Below are 22,208 nucleotides of genomic sequence, written 5' to 3' on the forward strand. Positions count from 1 at the left end.
CCGACACCCCCTCAGGGGGCGGGGGGGAACAGGAGGCTGCCCTGTGACCCGGGGGTGCCCCCCCGGCCCCCCGGCCGGCGGGGGAGCGGGTTGGGCTCCGCGGCGGGTCCCGGGGGGGCCCTAGAGCCGGGTGACGAGGTAGCAGGTTCGGGGTGACGCCGAGACGGGGCGTGGGGCCACGCAGGGAGGACCGGGCGCTCTGCGGGGGGGTCGGAGGGTTAGGAGGGGTGGGGGGATCGGTTTCCCCCTGCCATCCCCCTCCCCTTGCGTCCTGACCTGCTGTGGGGCTCAGCCCCTGGCCCCCACCCCATGTGCCCCCTGGGATGCCCTGGCAGCCTTCCAGCTTTGGGGGTCCACCACACAGCCGCTGTGCAGTCCCCTCCCCTCTGCCCCACCGCGTCCCGGAGGGGAGGTTGGGGGGTCCCAGCCTGGCTGGGGGGGCTCCGCGGGTGGCGGGGGACCCCGGGACAGGGTGCCGGAGACCATGATGAAGACAGGGGATGAGGTGTATGCAGGGTTTCGGGGTGTCTGCAGGGAATCGGGGATCTGCAGGGAACTCAGGGGTCCACGTGGGATGGGAGGATCGGCAGGGGATGGGGTATCTGCAGAGGATGAGGGGTCCGTAGGGGGATGGGAGGAGTCTGTGGGGAATGGGGGGATCTGCAGGGAATGAGGGGCGGGGTCCGCAGGGAATGGGAGTTCTGCAGGGAATGGCCCCCCGACCCCGGGGGGCTCCGGGTGCCCCCCCGCGTGTACCTGGGTGGCCGCGGGGCCGCAGGGCTGCCCGGGATCGCCGGGTGCTCCTGGATGGGCGCACAGGGGTACGAGAGAGCGGTGAGCCGGGGAAGGGGAATGAGATGCGACCCCCCGGCTGGGGGCTGGTGGCGGGAGGCGCGGGAAGTTACCAGGGTGCCGCCGTCGCTGCGGGGGCTTCGCTTCTTCTCCTTGTACAGGCTCAGGAGTTTGTCCCGGAACACCTGGGAGGGTGCAGGTGAAAGGCCCCGTCCCCGAGACCCCCAGGCAGAGGGGCTGTTGGGGGTATCGGGGGCCTCACCTCGTACAGGTAATCAAAGATCTCCAGGATGGTGAGGAGGCTGGCGCCGATGAAGAGCCCCATCTGCCCCCCGATGTCACCTGGGCGGGGGGCAGTGTCAGAGAACAAACCCCTCGGAGCCCCTCCGGGCCCCCCCCCAGCCCTCACCCGGCCTCCCCGGCCCTCACCCAGCAGCCCTGCCACCTCGTACGCCTTCTTCTGCTCAATCATCTCGTAGTTCAGCGCCTCGAAGAAGATGTCTAGGACCAGCACATTGTCCCTGGGGGACACGGGACGAGGGGACAGTGTCAGGCACAGGGGGCTGAGGGGCTGTACCAGGCTGTGCTGGGGTGGGGGTGGGGCTGAACTGTGCCACGGGGTACAGGGGAATGAGCAGAGGGGTCTGCCTGGTGCTGGGGGGCACAAGGATGTGCTGGGCTGTATTCTGGGGCCCTGTGCCATGCTGCACCATACTGGGCTGTGCCATGTAGCATCATGCCATGCGGTGCCATCTGTGCCATGCCATGTTGTGCTGTGCCATGCAGTGCCACATGTTTTTCCCTTTGCTGGGGCATATTTGCACAGGGTACGCTGTGCTGTGCTGGGCCAGTTCATGTGTGCTGGTAACGTGTGGCCATGCCTTGTCACACCATCACACCATGCTGTGCTGTGCCAGTTCAAGGATTCTGGTGATGCCATGTGGCTGTGCCATGCTGTGTCCCACCATCACACTGTGCCGTGCCAGCTTACACGTGCTGGGGATGCTGTGTGGCTGTGCCATGTCACAGCACTGCACGGATGCTGGGGAACACCGTGTGGCCATACTGTGCCTTATCACATCATCACATCGTGCCGGGCCAGTTCACATGTGCTGGGGATGCCACACATGTGTGCTGGGGACACCCTGTGGCCATGCTGTGTCACACATTGCTCTGGGCTGTGCCAGTTCATGGCTCCCGGCGGTGCCGTATCACAGCGTGCTGGTTCATGCTGGGTGCTATGTCACACCATCACACCAGTTCACATGCTGGGGATGCTGTGTGGCTGTGCTGTGCCATGTCACACCGTCACGCTGTGCCACACGGTGTGCTGGCGGGGCAGAGGGTGACATGGTAGTGGCACCAGCGGTGGCAGGGGTGGCAGTGTCACTCACGCGATGTACTGCTCTGTCTTGTTGAACTTCTTGGCCAGGTACTTGGCCGAGGCCTTGCTGGGGATCTTCACCATGGAGAGCTCTTTGCCGTAGCGCACCATGGCACAGGGTGTGCGGCACGCACAGTACTCGCTGTCCTTCGTCACCAGGAAGTCTGGGGGGGCACGGGTGGGACAGGGAGCCCCAGGATCCCTGCCCAGGGGGGACACTCGGGGACAGAATCGGTGGCACGTGGGGGGAACCCAGCCCTGCGTGTCTGGGGACAGTGGTGACCCCCACCCTGGTGAGGGCACAAAGACACTGGAGCCACGGCTGCAGTGATGGGGGCACAGAGGGCACAGGGACACCAGAGCCACACTCGCAGCAATAGGGGCACAGTGAAGGGGAGGGGTCCCAGGGGTGCCCGGGGACGTTGGGGGACCGGCGGTACGTACCCAGCGCGGGGTCAGCACATTCCTTGTACTGCTCCGGGGTGCAGACATTGGCGTTGCCTGCGGGGGAGGCGGCGCTCGCAGGGGCGGGGGGGCGTCCCGGCAGCCACCGCAGCCCCCCGGCCGCCCCCCCGCTCACCCGGCATGTGCACCATGCGGCAGTTGCAGTTCTCGGCCAGGTAGCGCGTCTCGCAGTCCAGGCGGCACGCGGTCAGGCTGTAGTTGGTGAAGAAGTCGGACTCGATGGGGGTGGCCTTGCAGTCCCCCCACGGGGGGGGCAGGTACACGAGCTGCCGGGCGCCCGCTAAGGAAAACACGGTGTCCCGGGGTTCCCACTGTCATCACTGGGGTAGTCCCTGGTGTCGTCCCTGGCCACGCTGCCACCTCCCAGCCCACCACAGGAAGAGCTTATCCTGCACAGCCGGTGCTGGGAGGTCCTACCGCCCCAGAGTGCCCCCTCCTACGCTGTCCTCTCCTTTCTGGTCTTGGGGATGGGTGTTGCAGGCAGTGTCACCTCTACCACGTGCCACAGCAAGGGTGGCACATGGCAACTGGGAGCACACGGGAGCCAGACGAGTGCTGGGGGGTCCTGGTCCTGCACCCCTGGTGTCCCCATCCCACCCTGTCCCTCCCTGCCAGGCTCAGGACAGGTGTCGCAGGCAGTGTCACCTGCACCAGGTGCCACAGTGGAAGGGAAGGAGCCGGCAAGGGCTGGCACGTGGCACCTGGGAGCACACAGGAGCCAGGCATGCAGGGATCGTGCCTGGTGAGGGACCCAGCACCCCCACCCGTGGGTGCCAGGGCCGCGCTCCTGCTGCCGCCACGCTCCTGCCGCCTGTGCCACGCGCGCCGGCACACGTGGTGACACCCACCCAAGGCACCTAAATTTAGGTGTCTGGCTGCGGGGGCTGGGTGCTGCCACCCCCCTGGCGGCTGTTCCATGGGAGCCAGGGGGTCGCTGCTGGAGCTGGAGCCTGTGGAGAAGCTGCGTGGTCCCCATGTGGGGCTGCCCCACACCGTGTGCTGCTCCCGGCCAGCGTGATGGCACCATACTTATGGCACAGCTTAGCACAGGATGTCCCTGCAGGGATGGCTGTGGTACCCACAGCATAGCTTGGCACGGGATGTCCCTGTGGGGATGGCTGTGGTACCCATGGCAGGGTTCAGGATGTCCCTATGGCTCGGGGTGTCCCAGTGTGTCCACACCAGGCTGTCTCAAGCCCTTTGGGGGCCCATCCCAAGCCCTCTGGGGGTCCATCCTGTGATCCCTCAGGGGTCACAGCCCTGGGCGCCGTGTCCGGATACCCGCTGCTGCTGGCAGGAGACGAAGGTCTGGAAGCCGGGGGCGACACCAAAGCCCAGTTGGTCAATGAAGGGCGGCTCTTCCTGGCTGTGGATCTGCACCTTCACCCCCACCTCGAACGATGTCTCGTCTGCAGGGCAGGGGGGTGGGGTCAGGTGCCGCACAGGGGTGCTCCCCTGTGTCCCCAGACAGGCAGGGGTCTCACCTGTGTCCCCCCAGACAGGCAGATATTCCTCCTGCTGCACGTTGAGCATGAGCTCGAGGCCGTTTCCAGAGCCCCCCTGCAGTGTGGTCAGGACCTCGCGCCCCGGCCCCCCCGGGTTGAACGTGTAGCACTTCCCCAGGCGTGTGAAGATCTGCGGGGACACACGGGACATGGGGGCAGGGCCCTGGGTGACACTGTGGGGACCCTGTGAGGACAGGGCAGGATCCCAGTACCCCTCAGGACACAGTGCAGGATCCCAGTGCCCTGGGAAGGGATCCGAGTGTTCTCCAGGACACAGTGCAGGATCCCAGTGCCTCGGGGCAGGATCCCAGAGCCTGCCAGGGTCCACGGCAAGGCTAGAACGGTGACAGTGCCCGCCCTGCCCTGCCTGTGTCTGGGCTGCCATGACTCTGCAGGGATATTGGGTTTCAGTGAGGCTCCAGGGGACATGTGGGGACACTTGAGCAGGGAGGGCACAAGCCAGGATGGTGATGGGGATTGGGATCCTTAGTCACAGTGGCAGAGGCCACTGTGTCCCCTCAGAACCTGAAAGCCTGTCCTGGGCCAGCCACCCCAGCGACCCTGGGGACCTGCACCCCCAGCCAGGGACCTGAAGGGTGACCTTGAGCCTTCATGGACTGGCATCTGCAGCCAGGGCTCCTGGAGTCATCCAGAGGCCCCAGGACTGGCCCCATGGGGTCACCCCCCCCCGCTATATGTGCCCCCCCCCGCAGTGTCCCATGGGGGGAGGGGGCGTTGCTGTGGAAACAAGCTGCTCCCAAAGTGGGGACCTGTCACCATGGCAACACGGTGCCCAAGGAGGAAAGGGGGGGGCGGGTGTCATGGCAACGACTGCCCGGCATGGGAATGCCTGGGGGGGTATGGATGGGGACAGGGATTGGGAGATGGCCCTGGCACTGCCAGCCCTCCTGCTTTCCACACTCAGGTCACCCAGGGACCCCCAGCCCTGCACCCTGGGGCCTGCTGTTGCCACTCTCTGCTGTTCCATCCCTGGATCCATGTCCCTGCACTGCCATCCTGCCCCATCCCACCGGCCCTGGAGGAGGCAAGGGGGAACAGCCCACCCCAATGGCTCTTGGGCCTTTGCCACGTGCCCAGGGACCTCAGGGACCCTGAGTATGGGGTGGGACAGGGCGCAGGGACACAGTGCCAGAGCTCAGTGCCACAACCCAGAGCAGAGGATCCCAATCCAGGACTAAGCCCTCCAGCCACATGTCCTGGCCCTCGAGCCCGGGGGCCAACACCACTGCCTGGTCCTGCTGCAGAGGCGCCAGCAGAGAGGCTCTGGCCAAGGGCGCGAGGGCACAGGGGCCACAGGGAGGGCATGGAGCTGCTGAAGGGCAGCTCATCCCTGAGCTCCAGAGAATTAACTGGTGCTCTAAGAGCATTAAGGTGACAGTAATTGCTGGGACAGAGATGGGCACTAGGCACAGCAGGCATGGGCTGCCCAGCATGCTGCTGCAGCATGAGGGATGTACCCGTCCTGCCTGTGCCACCATCGCTGCCTGTTCCCCCGTCCCTGCCTGTCACCCACGTGCCATGATCCCAGCTAGTACCACTGTCCCTGCCCTGCTCTGGGGACAGTGGTGGGGCCAGTGCTTGCACAGGGACCCCCACCTGTGCCGGGTGTGAAGGAGCTGCCCCTGGGAGCCTCTGTGCCAACAGCCAGGGCAGCAGCTGCTGGTTGCAGTGCCCAGGTGGTACCTGGAGCTGGAACAGGGGAGTGGAGCTGGGGGTTGCACCTTATAAAGGTGAGCACCCCACAGCTGTGAGCACCCCATACCCATGAGTATCCCGTGCCCACCACCACCCCATCCCTGTGCCTGCATGCCAGCACAGCTCCCCACCCTGCACAGAGCCACCAGCACAGCCCCGCTCCAGCCTGGGCACCGTTCCCAGCCGCCTGGCACCCCTGCGGCGTGCGGGGCAGGGACACCCCTGGTTGGCAGCCACTGTGTCCAGAGGGGCGGGCAGAGACTGATGGTGCTGTGGGTGGTGGGATGCACTGGTCAGCCAGAGAAGGGGCTCACCCACAGGTGCCTGACCTTGGCAGGACACCCAGGTCCCTCTGCAGTGCCCAGGAAGGTGGGTAGGGGCTGATGGTGCTGTGGGTGGTGAGATGCAGAAGCAGGATGGAAGAAGGGGCTCAGCTGCCAATGCCCAACCCCGATAGGACACCCATGTCCCTCCATAGCCCCAGGGCCACACAGCGGGTCCCCTCCCCATCCTCGATGTGCCCACGTGCAGCAGGATGGGAGGAAGAGCTCACTTAGGAGTGGCTGACCCTGGCAGGTCACCCGTGTCCCTCCACAGCCCCGGGGGCACATGGAGGTCCCTGCCCCACCCTCTGGGCACTCACCACGGTGAAGTTGCGGGCGGTGCAGCCGGTGCCACGGAAGGTGCACTGCAGCAGCATCTCGGCCAGGTCGTGGCCGGTGCGGTTGTAGAACTCAGCCATGCTGAAGGGCTTCGCCTTGAAGTTCTTGAAGTTGGCCTTGTCCCTCAGGGCAGCCAGGACGTGGGGCTCGGCCAGCTGCGGGTTGCTGATCTCGTAGCGCTCGTTGAGCAGCGCCAGCAGTTCGCCCACGTGGTACATGTCGTTGCGGGTGATTTTGGAGAAGCGGAACTCGTTGAGGTTGCAGATGGTGATGGCCGGGAAGGTGAGGTTGCGGGCAGCCACCTCGTCCAGCTTGGTGACGTGGGGGTAGGTGAGGAAGTAGGCGACGCGCTCGGCACACACGAGCAGCAGCAGCCCCAGTGAGCCCAGGAAGAAGCCGCCCCAGAGCACGCGGCGCAGGGACACGGCCCCGTAGGCGAAGACGTGGCTGATGCCGTGCAGCGAGGAGCTGTGGGCGAAGGCCCGCAGGCTCGAGAGCCCCTCGCCCTCCCCGCTGCCCTCCGAGCCCCCCCTCATCCTGCCGCCACCGGGGCCCCGCCGTGCCCGGCACTCTCAGCCCATCGCCGCGCCGTGCTCAGGGCGCTGCCGGCGGGGAGGGCACGGAGGAGGAGGGTGGGCAGGGCAGAGGAAGGCAGCGGATGGCAGGACAGGACCGGCCGCTCCGCTCCCCCGTGTCGCCGGTGCCGGTGCTGCCCAGCCAGTGCCGCGGGGCCGCTGGCGGCGCAGCCCCGGTCCCAGTCGCAGCCCCAGCCCAGGTCCTGGTTCCAGCTCCGGTCTCGGATCCGGTCCTGGTTCCAGCGCCAGTCCCGATCTTGATCCCGGTCCCGGATCCGCTCCCAGCCCCGGACACAGCAGGGACTCCGCCGCGGCGCAGCCCCGATCTCAGCCCCAGCCCCGGTCCCGGTTCCAGCCCCGGTCCCGGTTCCAGCCCCGGTCCCTGTTCCAACCCCAGCTCCAGCCCCAGCCCCGGTCCCGGCCCCGGTCTCGGTTCCAGTCCCGGTTCCAGCCCCGGTCCCGGCTCCGCTCCCGCCGCGGCGCAGCCGCCGCCGCCGCCGGTCCCCGCCGCCCCGCCGCCGCCGCCCCCGCCCCTCCCGCTCGGCTCCACCCGCCGCCCCCGCCGGCGGCCGCGGCATTGGGGTACGGAGGGGCTGAGACCCCCGGGGAAGGGAGGGGTCAGCAGCGCCCCTTCATCGGGCGGCCCATGGGGAACCCACCGCGGGGGTCACACAGCGGTCCCCCCCAGCCCGGGGTCACGCAGAGGTTCCCCCACGCCGGCGGGTGATGCAGTCGTCCTTTCACCCTAGAAAGATGTCACAGGGTCCCCCCACTTCGGGGGTGACACAGGGGTCCCCCAATCCTAAGCCTGACATAGGAGACCTCCCCACTCCGGGAGGGTCATGCAGGGCTGATCCTACCCCAGAGGGTCACAGAGATTCCCCCACACTGGGGGGGTGACACAGGGGTTCCCTACCCTGAGGGGCGACACAGCAGACCCTCCAGCCCCTGTGGTCACACAGGGGTAACCCCCATCCCAGGGGTCCCCAGTCCCGGGGTCATGTCGGGGTTCCTCCACTCCAGGGGGTGACCCAGGGTTCCTTCACTTCGGGGATGATACAGGGTCCTCCACCCTGGACGGGGACACAGGTGACCGCCCCGCCCCAGCGGGGATCACACAGGGGGCTCCCCAGCACAGAGGTCACCCAGGGGGTCGCCCACTCCGAAGGTGACACATGGGACTCCCTACCCCAGGGGGTCACAGAGAGGCCCCTCATCTCAGGGGTGACACAGGAGCTCCCCTACCCCGGGGGTGATGCAGCGTTCCCTCACTCCGAGGGTGACATAGGGGTCCCCCACTCCACGGGCGACATATGGAACCCTCAACTCTGGGGGGTCACGCGGGGTGATGCAGGGGGTCCCCACCCCAAGAGGGCCACACAGGGGCCGGTCTCCCATCTATGGAGGAAGGGCTCATCCCAACGAGGGGGTAACACAGGGGACGCCCCAGCCCCGTACCCGCGGAGCCGGGGCAGGGGGCGGGGCCAGCACGGCCAGCCACGCCCATAGAGAAGAACATCCCTCGACGCGGTCCCCGCCCCCTCCTGGACCCCTCCCCCTCCCGGTGCTAAGGGCGCCCCTGAGCGGCCCGGAGGACCCTACAGTGCGTCCCACCAGAGCAGAGCAGAGCCCCCCATCCGCCTTCCATCCCTGTTTATTGGGGAACAGTGGGGGGACCCCCTCAGCACACTCCCCTTGTTCACTGGGGAACCCCTCAAGACCCCTCCTTTGTTCATTGGGGAGCAGCTGGGGGGCCCTCCCTCAGGACCCCTGCTTGGTCTGCTGTCGGATGAGCTCGGCGTAGAGACCCCCCCGTCGCACCAGCTCCTCGTGGGTCCCTGCCTGCGGGGACAGCGAGGACAGTGTCACCCCCGGGTGCCCGCGTGCCGCCCCTGTGCCCACCCCGGTGCCGGTCTCACCTCGGCCACGCGGCCGCGGGCCAGCACGGCGATGAGGCTGGCGGCGCGGATGGTGCTGAGGCGGTGGGCGATGAGCAGCACGGTGCGGCCCGTGGCTGCCCGGTCCAGCGCCTCTTGCACCGCCCGCTCCGCCTGCGCGTCCAGCGCACTCGTGGCCTCGTCCAGGATGAGCACGGCCGGGTCCTTGAGCAGCGCACGGGCGATGGCAATGCGCTGCTTCTGCCCCCCTGACAGTGCCGCACCGCGCTCACCTAAGGGACACCGGGGACACCGCGGCATGGGGGACAGCACGGAGATGCTGCGGGATGGGGGGACAGCCACGGGATGGGGGAGACAACCGAGGGATGGGGGAACAACTGCTGTACTATCCTGGGAGAAGCCCCAACCCAGAGCCAGGGACCCTCCTCACCCAAACCCCATCCCTCCTGTCCAGAGCCTAGCGTGGCCACGGCTCCCTCCGGGACAGCTGAGTGCTGGCAGTGACCAGCAGACAGTGCTGCCGTGGGACTGGGGTCACCCCTACCAGGGTCCCACACCCACTCCTCCCCCTCCCGCCCCAGCCGTACCCACAACGGTGTCGTAGCCCTGGGGGAAGCTGCGGATGAAGCTGTCGGCGTTGGCCTGCCGGGCAGCCTCGTACACCTCGGCGTCAGAGGCTTCTGGCTTCCCGAAGCGGATGTTCTCCATGATGGTTGTCGCAAACAGCACCGGCTCCTGCAGCAGTGCCCAGGGACTCAGTGCTGAGCCCTGGGGACAGCCAGCCCCTCACCTGTCCCTCCTGTCCCCACCTGTCCCCACCTGGCTGATGAAGCCGATGACCTGCCCCCGCAGCCAGGAGGGGTCCAGGTTGGCAATGTCGTGCCCATCCAGGGTGATGGTTCCTGCCGTGGGCTCGTAGAACCGCTCCAGCAGTGCCGCCACCGTCGACTTCCCTATGGAGGGGACCTCTCAGCCCTTCGGCTCTGACAGCACCGGAGAGGTCCCAGTCCCTGGCACCCACTGGGTGCACTGAGCAGAGGACTGCGGTGCAGGAGGATATGCCCAGGGAGAGGAAAGGGGCTGGGACACTGAGGTCCCACGGGGCTGTGATGTGGGGGTCCAGAGGGTCTGGTACCTCCTCCAGAGGGTCCTACTATGGCCACGGTCTGACAGGGGGGCAGGGTGAGGCTGAAGTCCTGCAGGACCGGGTAGCCAGGCCGGGTGGGATAACTGCAGACAGAGGAGAGGGAGGCTGTGGGGGCTGCGGGGACACGGTGCTAGCCCCACACCTGCAGGGCAGCATGGGAGGCTGCGGGGGATAGAGGGGCCTCACCTGAAGGAAACGCGGTGGAAGCAGATGCGGCCGCGCAAGGAGTGGGCAGGGATGGTTTCCCCCCCCTGCAGAGGCACGAGGGGCTCCAGTGTCAGCAGCTCAAAGACACGGGCACCGGCGCTCAGACCCCGCACCACCTGCAGGGGAGCAGTGGGAGCACCCTCAGACTCCCAGACCCAGAGCGCCAGCCCTGGGGGTGCCAGAAGCCCCTGCCCCACCTACCTGCCCCATCAGGATGGAGATGTTGGCCAAGGACCTGGGGTGCACAAGGGGAGAGGCTGCACTCAGGGCTGTGCCAGGGCAGGCTGTGGGGAATGGGGGGCCCTGGGGGTACTCGGGGCAACACCGGGCCCTGCCCTGACCTTTGCACTGTCTGCGAGGCCACCAGGAAAGACATGAGGTCACCTGGCGAGAGCTCGTCCCCTGCCATCAGGGAGCCGCCGACAAAGATGGTTCCCAGTACAATGCCTGTGGGGTGGGGGACAGAGGTGGTGTTTGGAAGGGGTCCTGACCCACAGCCCCCAGGTCCCATCCCACGGCCCCCACTCACCATTGAGTGCCAGGTTGGAGAGCCCCTGGAAGGCGGCGATGCCGAGCCCCAGCCGCTCGCTCAGCTGGCCAGAGCGGTCCACCTCGGCACAGAACAGCCTGGGACAGGGACAGGCTGGGGTCCCCACTGCCGCCCCTTGCCCCTTGCAGCCCCCAAGCCCTCCACCCTTTCCCTTACCTTGCTTGCTGCTTCTCCATGGCGAAGGCGCGTACAGTCCTCACGTTCCCCAGCGCCTCGTCTGCCACCACGGTGGCCTTGGCAACCTGTGGGGAGAGGGGGGACAGTGGGGACACCCCCAGCTGTGGACCCTGGGGGTGGCAGGGCTGGGCTTTGGGGGCACGTGATGGTTACCTGCTCCTGTGCCTGGCGGGAGAGGCTGCGGAGGAAGGCGCCGATGAAGGCCCCAGCGCCCACCAGCACCGGCAGCGCCACAATCAAGAGTCCTGTGAGCTTGGGCGAGAGCAGGTACAGCGACACGAAGCAGCCAGCGGTCTGGGTGCCACTGCGCAGGCCCTGGGGTGGGGAGTGCGGTAGGTGGGGGGGCTGGGGGCCAGGGGGCCGCCGGGCTCACCCAGGACAGGCCTGACCTCACCTGGGAGATGGCCAGCTTGAAGGAGGACTTGAACTCCTGGATGTCGGCCGTCAGCCGCGTCACCAACTGCCCTGTGCGCGTGGCGTCGAAGAAGGCCACGTCCTGCCTGCCAGGGGAGCGGTGGGTGGGGGTCCCTGCTCCCCCTGCTCCCCCCTTGCCCCCGTCCCCCCGGGTTACCTGAGCAGGGTGGTGAAGAGCGCCTTGCGCATGTTGCCGGCCACCCGCTCACCGACACGCGCCAGCAGCGCGATGTACCCGAAGGTCATCAGCCCCTGTGGGAGGGGGAGTCAGGAGGGGTGGAGGCACCCCTGGGGCCCCCCAGCACCTGCCCTTCAGGGAGGTCACCACTCACCTGCAGGCAGTAGACGGCGAGGAGGCGCAGGGCCGGGCGCCGTACCTCCCGCAGGTACGTGGGGACGTGTCCGTGGGCACACCGGGCCACCACGTTCACCAGCTGCCCCAGCAGCACCGGGATGCGCACGTTGAGCAGGGCCGCGCCCAGCGCCAGCTGCGGGGACACGGACAGGGACGGCAGGTTCAGGCCATGGCACTGGGACAGTGGCCGTCACACCACGGCACCAGGACGGTGGCTGTCACATCGTGGCATGGGGACAGCAGGTGCAATGCCACTACACAAGGACCGTGGCCATCACACTGTGGCAGTGGGACAGTGACTGTCATGCTGTGACACCAGGACTGCAGGTGTCACACCGTGGCAACGGGACAGTGGCCATCGTGCCCCAGCACTGGGACGTGCCCCTGGCCATTGTGCTGTGGCACCAGGACAGCATGTGCCATCCCCCAGCACAGCTGTGACAAGGGGACAGTGGGGATGAGGGGACCGTGGCCACCCGCCTGCCCCTGCTCACCACGACAGCGGCAGAGAGCGCCAGGAGCTGCGGGCGCAGGAAGGTCCAGAACAGCTGCCAGTCGAAGGGAGGCTCCAGGGGAGGCTCCGCGGGCTCAGGGACACCAGGAGGGACCGTGGGGCCAGCAGGGACAGTGGCTTCCTGGCAGCGTGCGACCGTGCCCAGCAGCCCCAGCACCACAGAGCCCGTGGCTGAGCCAGCCAGGAGCAGGCACCGGGAGGCCAGGGGTGGGGGCGCGGGGACAGCCGGGGGGCAGCCGGGGGGGCCTGGCCAGACCCAGGCGGCCCCCCCCATACCTGAAACTGGGGAGAGGAGTGAGCATAGAGTGTCCCAATGGGGGGAGCCTGGAGACCCCTGCCAGGGTAAACACCCCCCACTGCCTGGGGCCGCCTGGTGCAGGGAGACCCCAACCCTGCTCCTGCTGCTCCCCCTGTTCCTGCTTCTGGGGCCCTGGGAGCCCCGACCACCCCCCCCAGCCTCCATGGACTACCACAGACCACCCGGTACCCCAGAGCCCCAGTTCCCACCACAAAGGGACTCAGGAGTTCAGGACCCCGCTGGGACCCTTCACAACCCCAGGGTTCAGGCTCACCATACCCCACCAAGAGTTGGGGTTCACCCCTCAAGAGAGCCAGGAGTCCAGATGCCCACTGGGACCCTCGGGGATCCTCAGGGACCCACCATGATCCCTGAGTCCCCGCTCCTCCCACCATCCCCACACCAAGAGTTGGGGTCCCCCACCACCCAAGGGACCTGTGAGTCTGAGATCCCGGGACACCCCGGGGCTGCAGTCTGAGCTCCCCCCACTGCAAAGAGTCCAGGATCCCTCTGGGGCTCCCCAGCACCTGTCCCTGTATCGTGCCCTCCCCGATCCGCCCCCCCAACCGCTGCCCCGGGATGTCCACGCACCCCTGAACTCCCTGGGAGCCCCGATCCCTCCACAGCCCCCCTGCTCCCCCGGGACCCCAAAGTCCGGACTCTGTTCACCACGAATTGGGGTTCCTTCCCCTCCCACTGAAGGGAATCGGAAGTCTGGGACCCCCGCGGGACCCCCCGTTCCGCGCCGTACCTTCGGCCCGGGGTGGAGGTCGGTCGGATCCGGGTCCAAGCGCCCGCCGCCCGCAGCAGCAACAGCGGCAGCGGCATGGCGGCACCGGGCGGGGGCGGCACCGGGAGGCACCGGGGAGGGACCGGGGAGTGACCGGGCGAAGGGGCGGCACCGGGGGCGGCACCGGGAGGTACCAGGGAGTGACTGAGGAGTGACCGGGCGAAGGGGCGGCACCGGAGGCGGCACGGGAAGGGACCGGGGAGGGACCGGACGAAGGGGCGGCACCGGGAGGGGGGCGGTCCCGGGGGCGGCACGGGGAGGGACCGGGGGCGGGCGGCCCCAGTCGGGCGGAGCTCCAAACACCGCGGCCCGGTCCCTGCGCCGGCCCCATCCGCACCGGCCCTTCCCCGACCCCTCGGGCCCTTTCCCGGGCTCCTCACCTCACCCTCTCCAGCTCCTGGTCCCTGCACTCCCACCCTCCTCGCGGCCTCCTCCGGACTCCCCAGACCCGCACCGGGAACCCCCCACTGGAGCTCGGACCCCTCACCGGGACCCTCCGCTGCCCCCCGGGGCCGCTGCCGGTGCGGCCATGGCCGGCGGCGGGACCCGGGGCGGGCGCGGGGCCCCGTGAACGCCCGGCACCGGCGGGGACAGCGGCGGGCACAGCGGGGACCGACCCAGCACCGAGCGGCCAGGTGAGGGGGGCGCGGACACCTGGACGGGGACGGTGGGGACAGGAGATGGGTGGCAGAGCCCCGCTGTACCCCGTGCGGGGACACCCCCCTCCTCCCCGGGGTCCCCCAGCCCGGCCGCCGTCCCGGGACCCCCACGGCGGGGGACACGGGGACACCGGGGCAGGTGTCTCCGCCGGCAGTCGTGGCGTTGCCCCTGTCCCTACGTGCGACCCCGGCGGGTCCGGGTCACTCCCGGGAGTCACCGACGTGCCGTGCCCCTGTCTCCGCGGGGCAGCCGTGTGTCAACTTTGGGTCGCGTGTCACCACTGGGATGTCGCCGTGGGGCTGTGACCCTGCTGTGTCCCCACGCGGGGTCGCAAGGGTCCCCATGTGACAAGGTGCCGCTGCGGGGACACAGCTGCGTGCTGGCAGGGTCACCGGGGCCATTGCCTGGGGCCACCGTGTCCCCCGGGTACCGTGTCCCCTGCGCTCTGTCCCCTGACCCCGGAGGGGTCCCGGCTGCCCGGCCCCGGCCCGGGGGTCCCCCCGGCCCCCCCGCTGTTTACACTCTTGGGCTATTTTCGGGCCCCGCGGGTATTTTTGGCCGTCCGGTGCGGGGCACGTTGGGGGTGGGACGGGCCGTGCCGGTGTCACCTGCCGGGACACCCGATCCCGGGGGACGCGGCCGCTGTCCCCAGGGGGGTGTTGCACAAGTGGGGGTCGCGTTCCTCCTGCCGCAGCAGCCCCGCGGCCGCGGTCCCGCGCCGTGAGTCACCCCGGACAGGAGGGGCCGAACGGTGTCACCTGCGGCCACCGGCCCGGCCGGACACCGGCTGCGGCCACCGCGGGGGACGCAGGTGACACGCGGGGCTGCGGGAACAGCGGCAGGTGGCGGTAAGGGAGGGGGGGTCGGGGGGTCCCGTCGTGCTCCGGGGTTGGGGGTCCTGTCTTGCTGCAGGGGTGAGGATCCCATCCTGCGCCGGGGGATGGAGTCACCAGGGGGTGACGGTCCCTTCTAAGGGTTTGGAGTCCTGTCCTGCCCTTGGGGGCTGGGGGTTCCCCTGCCCTGGGGGGTGGTCCTGTCCCGAGGGTTTGGGGTCCTGCCCTGCCCCAGCGGGGGGTCCCGTCCTCTCCCGGGCAGGGGGTCACCAGGGCATTGAGAGGCCACTGGGACAGTGGGCTGGCCCTGAGCTCGTCCCACTCCTGGCTGCTGCCCCCTGGCTCTGAAAGGGGGTCTGTGGGGTGGGGGTCTGTGGGTACAGGGGACTGTAGCGAGGGGTTCTGTGGAAATGAGGGATGTGGGGGCTCTGGGTACGGGCGTCCGAGGGGGCTCCCCCCACTCAGGCTGGGGGGGCAGCACAGCCAGGGCCCAGGGAGCAGCTGAGGGGTGAATTGGGGTCCCTCGGGCTGGGCAGGAGGGGTCTGTCCCGGGAGCCCCGTGGGGTCATGGCAGGCCCTGGCACTGGTTCAGCCGGTGGGACGGGACAGGCCGGTGGCACCTGCGGTGTCATCTGTAGTGTCACTTGCCTGAGGCCGGGGCCAGCTCAGGCCACCCGAATTTAGGGCATGCGGGTGACGCTGCGGGACCTCAGTGGCATTTCCGGTGCCCTAAACCTGCCCTCCCCCCCCACCTGCCCCACATCCACCCCACCGCGGCAGCCGGTGCCGACAGGTGTCCCTACAGGTGATGGCAGAGCAGGAAGAGAAGGACCCGGAGTACCCAGAATACCGGGAATACCAGCGGCTGGATGACTGCGAGGACTCACCCCCGGGCGAGGATGAGGAGGAGCTGCTGCTGCACGTCACCGAGGGGCCAACAGGTACCGGGGCCCCACCTGGCGGGGGATTCAGGGGTCTGCGTTGGCTGTCTGGGGGTCCAGGTTGGGGGGTTGTGAGTCCCGGGTGAGGAGATTTGTAGGTCCCAGGTGGTGGTTGTTTGTCTCAGGCAGCAGTCCCAGGTGGGGATTTGTGGCTCCCAAGCTGGGGGTCTCAGGCTGTGGAGGTCCATTTCCACCTGACTCCCATGTGTTTTCCCCCACAGACTCGTGGCACCACATCAAGGATCTGGACAGTTTCTTCACCAAAATATCCTGGCACAGCCCTTGGTGGCACTGTGGGGGAACATGGACAGACATGGGAGGACCCCAAGAATGGGGGAATGGCACAGGGGGGTCTGTCACACCCTCACAGGTTCCTTAACCCGCCCTACATCTACCATTTCCACCAGAGGAACGGCTTTGCCTGCGTTGTGCTCTCAGATGTCCTCGAGCTAGTGTAAGTGATACCACGTTGTCACCACACGGTGCCACGTGGGCCTGACACGAGGATCCCGCTAACCCCCCTGCCCCCCAGGCAGTTCCTGTTCGTCGTCACCTTCAGCACGTTCCTGCTGTGCTGCGTCGACTATGACGTCCTGTTTGCCACCCGCCCCCTCAACCAGAGCCACGTGCCCGAGCACACCAAGGTGACACTGCCCGACGCCGTGCTGCCCGCCCCGCAGTGCGCCCGCAGGTGGGCAGGGATACCGGGAGGGCTCTGCAGGGGCCCGGTGCTGTGGGTGACACGTGGGGTCCTAGTACTGCAGGTGACACGTTTGCCAGCAGGTGGCTGCTGTCCCTGTTGGCCTTGGTGGCGTGGCCACATGGGGGTCCCAGTGCCACTGGTGCGACCCAGTGGGGTCCCGGTGCTGTGGGTGACATGTGTCCCTAGCAGGGTCCGTGGCAGCAGGTGGCTGCTGGGCCTGCTGGCATGGACGTGGGGCGGTCCCAGGGGCACTGGTGACACACGTGTCCCTGAAGACTCCCTGACAGCGGCTGACCATGAGGGGGTTGGTGGCACACAGGTGGCACTGGTGACACCTGTGTCCCTGCACACTCCATGGCAGCAAGTGGCCATAGGGGTCCTAGTGGCACTGGTGACACCTGTGTCCCCACAGGCTCCGTGGCAGTGGGTGGCTGCTGTTCCTACTGGTGCTGGCGGGCATGGTCTGGCTGTGCCGCCTGGTCACGGCACTCCGGCGCCTCGTGGGCTACTGGGAGATCCGGAGCTTCTACATCCGAGCACTCGGCATCCCTGCTGTGAGTGGGGGCTGGAGGGGCTGGGGAGGGCCAGGGATGGGCTGGGGTCAGGACTGTGTCACGTGGTGACATGTGGCACTGAGCTGTGCCATGCTGAACCGTACCATGCTGTGCTGTATGGTGCTGGCTGAGCCGTGCCATTGACACATGGTCCTGAGATATGCCACGTCATGCTGCACCACGCCGGTGCTGTGTGGTGCTGGGCTGTGCCATGCTGAGCTGTATCACACGGTGCTGAGCAGTGCCACTGATGCTGTGATGCTATGCTGTGCTGAGCTGTGCCATGGAGTGCCAGTGCCAATCACTGCCACTGTCAGTGGAGGAGCTGTGCAACCACAACTGGCAGGGGATGCTGAGAGACACTGTGCCATGCTGTACCAATGTCCGTGTCATTGTCCCAGGATGAGCTGTGTAACCACAGCTGGCAGTCAGTACAGGCCCGGCTGCTGGCGCTGCAGCGACGCCAACCCCTGTGTGTGCCACGCCGGGAGCTGACGGAGCTCGACATCCACCACCGCATCCTGCGTTTCCGCAACTACACCGTGGCCATGGTCAACAAGTCCCTGCTGCCCATGCGCTTCCACCTCCCGCTGCTCGGCCCCGTTGTCTTCCTCACTCGAGGCCTCCAGTTCAACCTGGAACTGCTGCTGTTCCGGGGCCCGACCGCGCTCTTCCAGAACACCTGGAGCCTGCGGCCGCAGGTGAAGCGGGCGGGGGCGCGGCAGGCGCTGGCACGGGGACTGGCGCGGGCAGCCGTGCTGCTGGGGGTGGCCAACCTGGTGCTGTGCCCCTGCGTACTGGGCTGGCGCCTGCTCCTCGCCTTCTTCAGCTACGCCGAGGGGCTGAAGCGGGCGCCGGGCAGCCTGGGCGCGCGCCGCTGGTCGCTCTACGCCCGCCACTACCTGCGGCACTTCAACGAGCTGGGCCACGAGCTGCAGGCACGGCTGAGCCGCGGCCACGCGCCGGCCACCAAGTACATGGACTCGTTCAGCAGCCCACTGCTGGCCGTGCTGGCCCAGCACGTCGGCTTCTTCGCCGGCTCTGTGCTGGCCGTGCTCATCGTCCTCACCGTGTACGACGAGGACGTGCTGACGGTGCAGCACATCCTGACAGCCATCACGCTGCTGGGGCTGGTGGTCACCGTGGCCAGGTGGGTGCTGGGGCTGGCAATCGTGGTGTGTGTGCCGGGCTCTGTGCCGTGCTGGGTGGGCAGGGGAGCTCAGGTGGGACCCCTGCCTGTTGCCACCAGGTCCTTCATCCCTGACGAGCACTCGGTGTGGTGCCCCGAGCAGCTGCTGCAGCGGGTCCTGGCACACGTCCATTACCTGCCCGAGCACTGGCAGGGCCGCGCCGGCCGTGCCGAGACGCGCGCGGAGATGGCACAGCTCTTCCAGTACAAGGCGGTGAGTGCAGCCCCCCTTGCCACGGGACCCTCCTCCCTGAGACCCTCCCCCTGGACCCCACAGAGTGGGAACTCCCTTTCCAAGGACCCTCCACCCTGGAATCACCCATGCCAGGACACTCATGCCCCAAGACTCCCTGTGGCAGGACCTCCATGCCTTGGAATCCCTCACCCTGGGACCCCTTAACCTGGGGCCCCCCGAAGCTGAGGATGCCCCATCTCCAGTAACCCCACCCTGGGACCCACTGCCCTAAGACCCCTTACACCTGAGAAACCCCTCCCCAGTGGGTCAGGATTCCCCTCCCGAGACCAACTCCTTGGAACCCCCACCCTGGACCTCCCACCACAGTACTTCCCACCCCAGGGACCCCCTCGCTGGGACCTCCCTAGCCTCCCCTGTCCCCCACGCAGGTTTTCATCCTGGAGGAGCTGCTGAGCCCCCTTGTGACCCCCCTGATCCTCATCTTCGCGTTCCCCCCCCGCGCCCTCGACATCGTGGATTTCTTCCGCAACTTCACGGTGGAGGTGGCGGGGGTGGGCGACATCTGCTCCTTCGCGCAGCTGGACGTGCGGCACCACGGCAACCCCCAGGTGGGACCCTGGGGGGGCTCGGGAGGACCCGGGGCGGGGTAGGACGGGGGTGGGGGGTCCCGGGGCAGAGGGACCCGTGTGGGGGTGTCCCATGTCCCTGTATTTGCAGTGGGTGTCTGGGGGCCACACAGAGGACCCCCGTAGTGGGTGATTGGGGTGAGGGGTCCCGTGTCAGGGTGTCCCATGTCTCTGTCCCCGCAGTGGCTGTCGGGGGGTCACACGGAGGCCCCCCCGGAGCGCCAAGCGGAGCACGGGAAGACGGAGCTGTCGCTGATGCGCTTCGCCCTGAGCAACCCGCGGTGGCGGCCACCGCCGCCCGCCCGCCGCTTCCTCGGCCACCTGCACGCGCAGGTGACCCGCGACGCGGCCACCGCGCCACCCGCCCGGCCCCTGCTGGCCGAGGGGCCGCTGGCCGCGTCCCTCCTGTCCGAGGACTCGGCCCTGGCGGTGAGTGGGGGAGGTTTGGGAGGGCTGCGGGGTCTTTTGGGGTCCTCCCCTGATGCGTGTCCCTGCAGCCCGAGGGGTTGGTGACCAGTGTCCTGATCGCCAGCGGGCTGGTGGCCCGGGACCCCCGCTTCGGGCAGCCCTGCAGCACGGCCAGCGCCACCGCCAGCCTGCTGGCGTCCCTGCGAACCCCTCTGGGGACCCCCCCGGGCACACCCCTGCCAGGGCAGGGTCGCGGAGCTCCCGACAGCCCCAGAGAGCATCTGAGCCCCGAGGAGAGGTGGGGACGGGGGAGCGTGGGGAGGGGGCTTTGGGGAGGAGTATGGCAGCAGCGAGGGGTGTCGTGGTGGGGAGGGGGTGCCATGGAGGGGAAGAGTGTTGTGGTGAAGAGGGGGCATCACAGGGGGAGCGGGCATCAGGAAGGGGGTGTCACGGCAGGGAGGGTGTGTTGTGGTGGGGACAGGGGGTCGTGGCCGAAAGGGCTGTGGTGGTGGCTTAGGGATGTCAGGAGGGTGTCATGGCAGGGATGGGTGTCACGGCTCAGGGGTGTCATGGCGGGGAGGGGGTATCGTGGAGGGGCTTTCACAGCAGGGAGTGGTGTCACAGTGACTCGTGGGTGTCACGCTGGGGAGGAAGTGTCACAGCGGGAAGGGGATGGCGGGGAGGAGTGTTGTGGTGGGGCACACCTGTCGAGGCAGGGACGGAGCGTCGTGGGGGAGAGGGGGCTGTCACAATGGCTCAGGGGTGTCACGGTGAAGAGGGGGTGTCGTGGTGGGGGTATCACGTCGCCCTCCCCATGTGGTCCCCCCAGGCCAGCGCTGAGCGAGTCGCGGCTGCGCAGCCTGAGTCGCTCGGCACTGCTGGCTGAGGTGGCCTCGGCCGAGATGAGCCTCCATGCCATCTACCTGCACCAGGTATATCCCCTGGGGTCCTCCGGGGTCCCCCTACCCCCCAGAGTGTCACTGTCCAGCTGCTCTGCCCTCATTCCCGAGGGGTCCTGCCTGGCCCTGGCACCTGTCCCACATCCCTTGTCCTTCACCCCTTGTCTCTGACCTCCACTTCTTGTCCCCAACCCTGTTCCAGGCTGCCCCCTCACACAGCCACTGCCAGATAGGGCACTGGGAATGAGGCCCCGTGGCCAGTGCCACACGTGTCCCACTTCTCCCACCCACCCCTTCAGTGGCCAGGGGTGTCATGGGGGGGGACCCCTTTCCTACTGCCCCATGGGGAGGCAGCTTGTCATAGGGGGGCCCTGAGTGCCAATATGGCGGTGGGGGGGCTCTGCTATGGTGGGGGGGCTCGGAACATCAATTCTGGGGGGACTCTGACCACCAATATGGGGGAGCAGTGCTGTTGTGGGGGGCTCTGGCTGCCTCTGGGGGACTCTGCCCACCGTGTTGGTGTGCTGTCTCTGTGGGGCTCTGAGCACTAATATGGGGGTCTCTGCTGTGCTGGGGGGCTCTGACCCTTCTTCCTGCCTCCCCAGCTCCACCAGCAGCAGCAGCAGCCACAGGGCTCTGGCCCCCAGCCTGCAGCGGGGTGGGTGACCACGGGGGCACCCAAACCCCTCTTCGTGACCACAGGTGAGCACCGGCCACGAGGGGGTTTTATGGGGCCGGGGGACATCGCTCAACCCTCCACCCACAGGGCTCAGCCCTGAGCCAAGGCCACGGGGCGGTCCCAGGGATTCTGACCTGCCCTGTGCCCCCCAGGCTCAGCTTCCCGGGCCTCGCAGCTGCGGGAGATGCCGCTGGGCGGGTGGGCCGAAGAGGAGGAGGAGGAGGAGGAGGAGGAAGAAGAGACGATTACGATGACATAGCCGGACCCAGCTCTGGTGGGTGGGAGCACGGGGCCCAGGAACCCCCAGGGCTGGGGACAGGGAGACCCTGGGGTGGGACACGGTGACCCCCAGGGCTGGGGACATGGGGACTCTCAGGACTGGGACATGGAAAACTCCTGGAGGTGGGACATGGGGACTCCCTGGGCTGGGGACAGAGAGACTCCCAGAGCTGGGGTTCACCAGGGTCTGGCTGCCACATGTGCCAGGGTCCCCACTCTGGGGTCCCCACTGATGCCCCATTCCCTCCACAGAGCCCTGGTTGTGCCAAGACCCCACAGAGGTGCCAGGGGAGCTGCTGTGGGCACGGGGTGGCTGCAGTAGGGAGCTTGCTGTGCCCACTGTGCTGCTGGGGGGGCCTTGCCTGTGGGAGCCCCCCACTTGGGGTGTCCCTGGTCTACATGCTGTGGTGTGGGGCTGGGGGTGCTGCCAGGGGCCCCCCCATGTGCTGTGTTTACCGGGGTGCACAGGGCTGGTGCCTCCCATGGTGCCCTGGGCACCAGCTGAAATAAAGGTTTACAGAGGGGCTGTGCCCCCTGTCTGCTTGGGGGGGTGGGCTGGGTGGAGCTAGAAGGATGATGCCATGGATGGGGCTGTGGCAGTTTGGGGGTGACACTGGGGTGCACGGGCAGGTGGTAAGAGTGCTGCTGGGGTGGGGCCACTCACCTGCAGCTGCACAGGTGTGAGCCACAGGGCCGTGGCCACGTCCCCCCTCCCACCATTGCTCACCCCTTGGAGCTGTGGGACCTTGGCCATGTCCCCCCACTCCTCGTGGCCAGAGTGTGGATGTGTCC

The 22,208-nt window shown here is 68.0% G+C and overlaps 3 protein-coding genes across 5 annotated transcripts; 1 reads left to right on the forward strand and 2 right to left on the reverse strand.

The window, feature by feature from the left end:
• Positions 1–16: 16 nt before the first annotated feature.
• Positions 17–7,437, reverse strand: ASIC3 (acid sensing ion channel subunit 3). Its single transcript, XM_050334646.1, has 11 exons — positions 6,506–7,437; positions 4,126–4,276; positions 3,923–4,050; positions 2,757–2,907; positions 2,621–2,677; positions 2,187–2,340; positions 1,222–1,313; positions 1,055–1,134; positions 906–977; positions 757–803; positions 17–199 (listed from the first exon to the last, which is right to left on the reverse strand). Exons 1-11 carry the CDS (start codon positions 7,058–7,060, stop codon positions 121–123), a joined length of 1,566 nt encoding a protein of 521 aa, XP_050190603.1. The 5' UTR covers positions 7,061–7,437; the 3' UTR covers positions 17–120.
• Positions 7,438–8,735: 1,298 nt separating this feature from the next.
• Positions 8,736–13,595, reverse strand: ABCB8 (ATP binding cassette subfamily B member 8). Its single transcript, XM_050334644.1, is given in 17 exon segments — positions 8,736–8,941; positions 9,019–9,269; positions 9,585–9,732; positions 9,817–9,950; positions 10,133–10,227; positions 10,331–10,467; positions 10,553–10,586; positions 10,693–10,798; positions 10,881–10,978; positions 11,058–11,143; positions 11,232–11,393; positions 11,473–11,578; positions 11,650–11,744; positions 11,825–11,980; positions 12,342–12,593; positions 12,595–12,643; positions 13,411–13,595. Coding segments are annotated over 17 exon segments (2,067 nt in total). The 5' UTR covers positions 13,488–13,595; the 3' UTR covers positions 8,736–8,860.
• A 135-nt stretch (positions 13,596–13,730) lies between these two features.
• Positions 13,731–21,933, forward strand: ATG9B (autophagy related 9B). 3 transcript variants are annotated; one of them, XM_050334640.1, is made up of 15 exons: positions 13,731–14,084; positions 15,723–15,883; positions 16,105–16,148; positions 16,273–16,337; positions 16,416–16,574; positions 16,999–17,140; positions 17,542–18,290; positions 18,390–18,543; positions 18,954–19,133; positions 19,335–19,580; positions 19,649–19,857; positions 20,389–20,491; positions 21,064–21,160; positions 21,290–21,411; positions 21,669–21,933. In XM_050334640.1, the coding sequence occupies exons 2-14, from the start codon at positions 15,751–15,753 to the stop codon at positions 21,394–21,396; spliced, it is 2,388 nt and encodes a 795-aa protein (XP_050190597.1). In that variant the 5' UTR covers positions 13,731–14,084; positions 15,723–15,750; the 3' UTR covers positions 21,397–21,411; positions 21,669–21,933. The 3 variants fall into 3 exon arrangements, with proteins under 3 accessions (XP_050190597.1, XP_050190598.1, XP_050190599.1); XM_050334641.1 differs by having other exon boundaries at positions 15,748–15,883; XM_050334642.1 differs by lacking the exons at positions 13,731–14,084; positions 15,723–15,883 and having other exon boundaries at positions 16,106–16,148; positions 16,416–16,527.
• The last annotated feature ends 275 nt before the right edge of the window (positions 21,934–22,208 follow it).

The sequence above is a fragment of the Myiozetetes cayanensis genome, unplaced genomic scaffold (assembly GCF_022539395.1).
Source record: "Myiozetetes cayanensis isolate MyiCay16 unplaced genomic scaffold, myiCay2020 scf57, whole genome shotgun sequence".
In the NCBI taxonomy this organism is placed as follows: Eukaryota; Metazoa; Chordata; class Aves; order Passeriformes; family Tyrannidae; genus Myiozetetes; species Myiozetetes cayanensis.

Coding starts and splice junctions, on each gene's coding strand:
- ASIC3 (XM_050334646.1), bottom strand. CDS start 7,060: ATGAGGGGGGGCTCGGAGGGCAGCGGGGAGGGCGAGGGGCTCTCGAGC. Junction 2,341..2,620: donor ATGTGCTGACCCCGCGCTGG/GTACGTACCGCC, acceptor GTGCCCCCCCAG/ACTTCCTGGTGACGAAGGAC. Junction 1,135..1,221: donor CGAGGTGGCAGGGCTGCTGG/GTGAGGGCCGGG, acceptor CCCCCCGCCCAG/GTGACATCGGGGGGCAGATG.
- ATG9B (XM_050334640.1), top strand. CDS start 15,751: ATGGCAGAGCAGGAAGAGAAGGACCCGGAGTACCCAGAATACCGGGAA. Junction 15,884..16,104: donor CGTCACCGAGGGGCCAACAG/GTACCGGGGCCC, acceptor TTTCCCCCACAG/ACTCGTGGCACCACATCAAG. Junction 16,575..16,998: donor GCCCCGCAGTGCGCCCGCAG/GTGGGCAGGGAT, acceptor GTGTCCCCACAG/GCTCCGTGGCAGTGGGTGGC.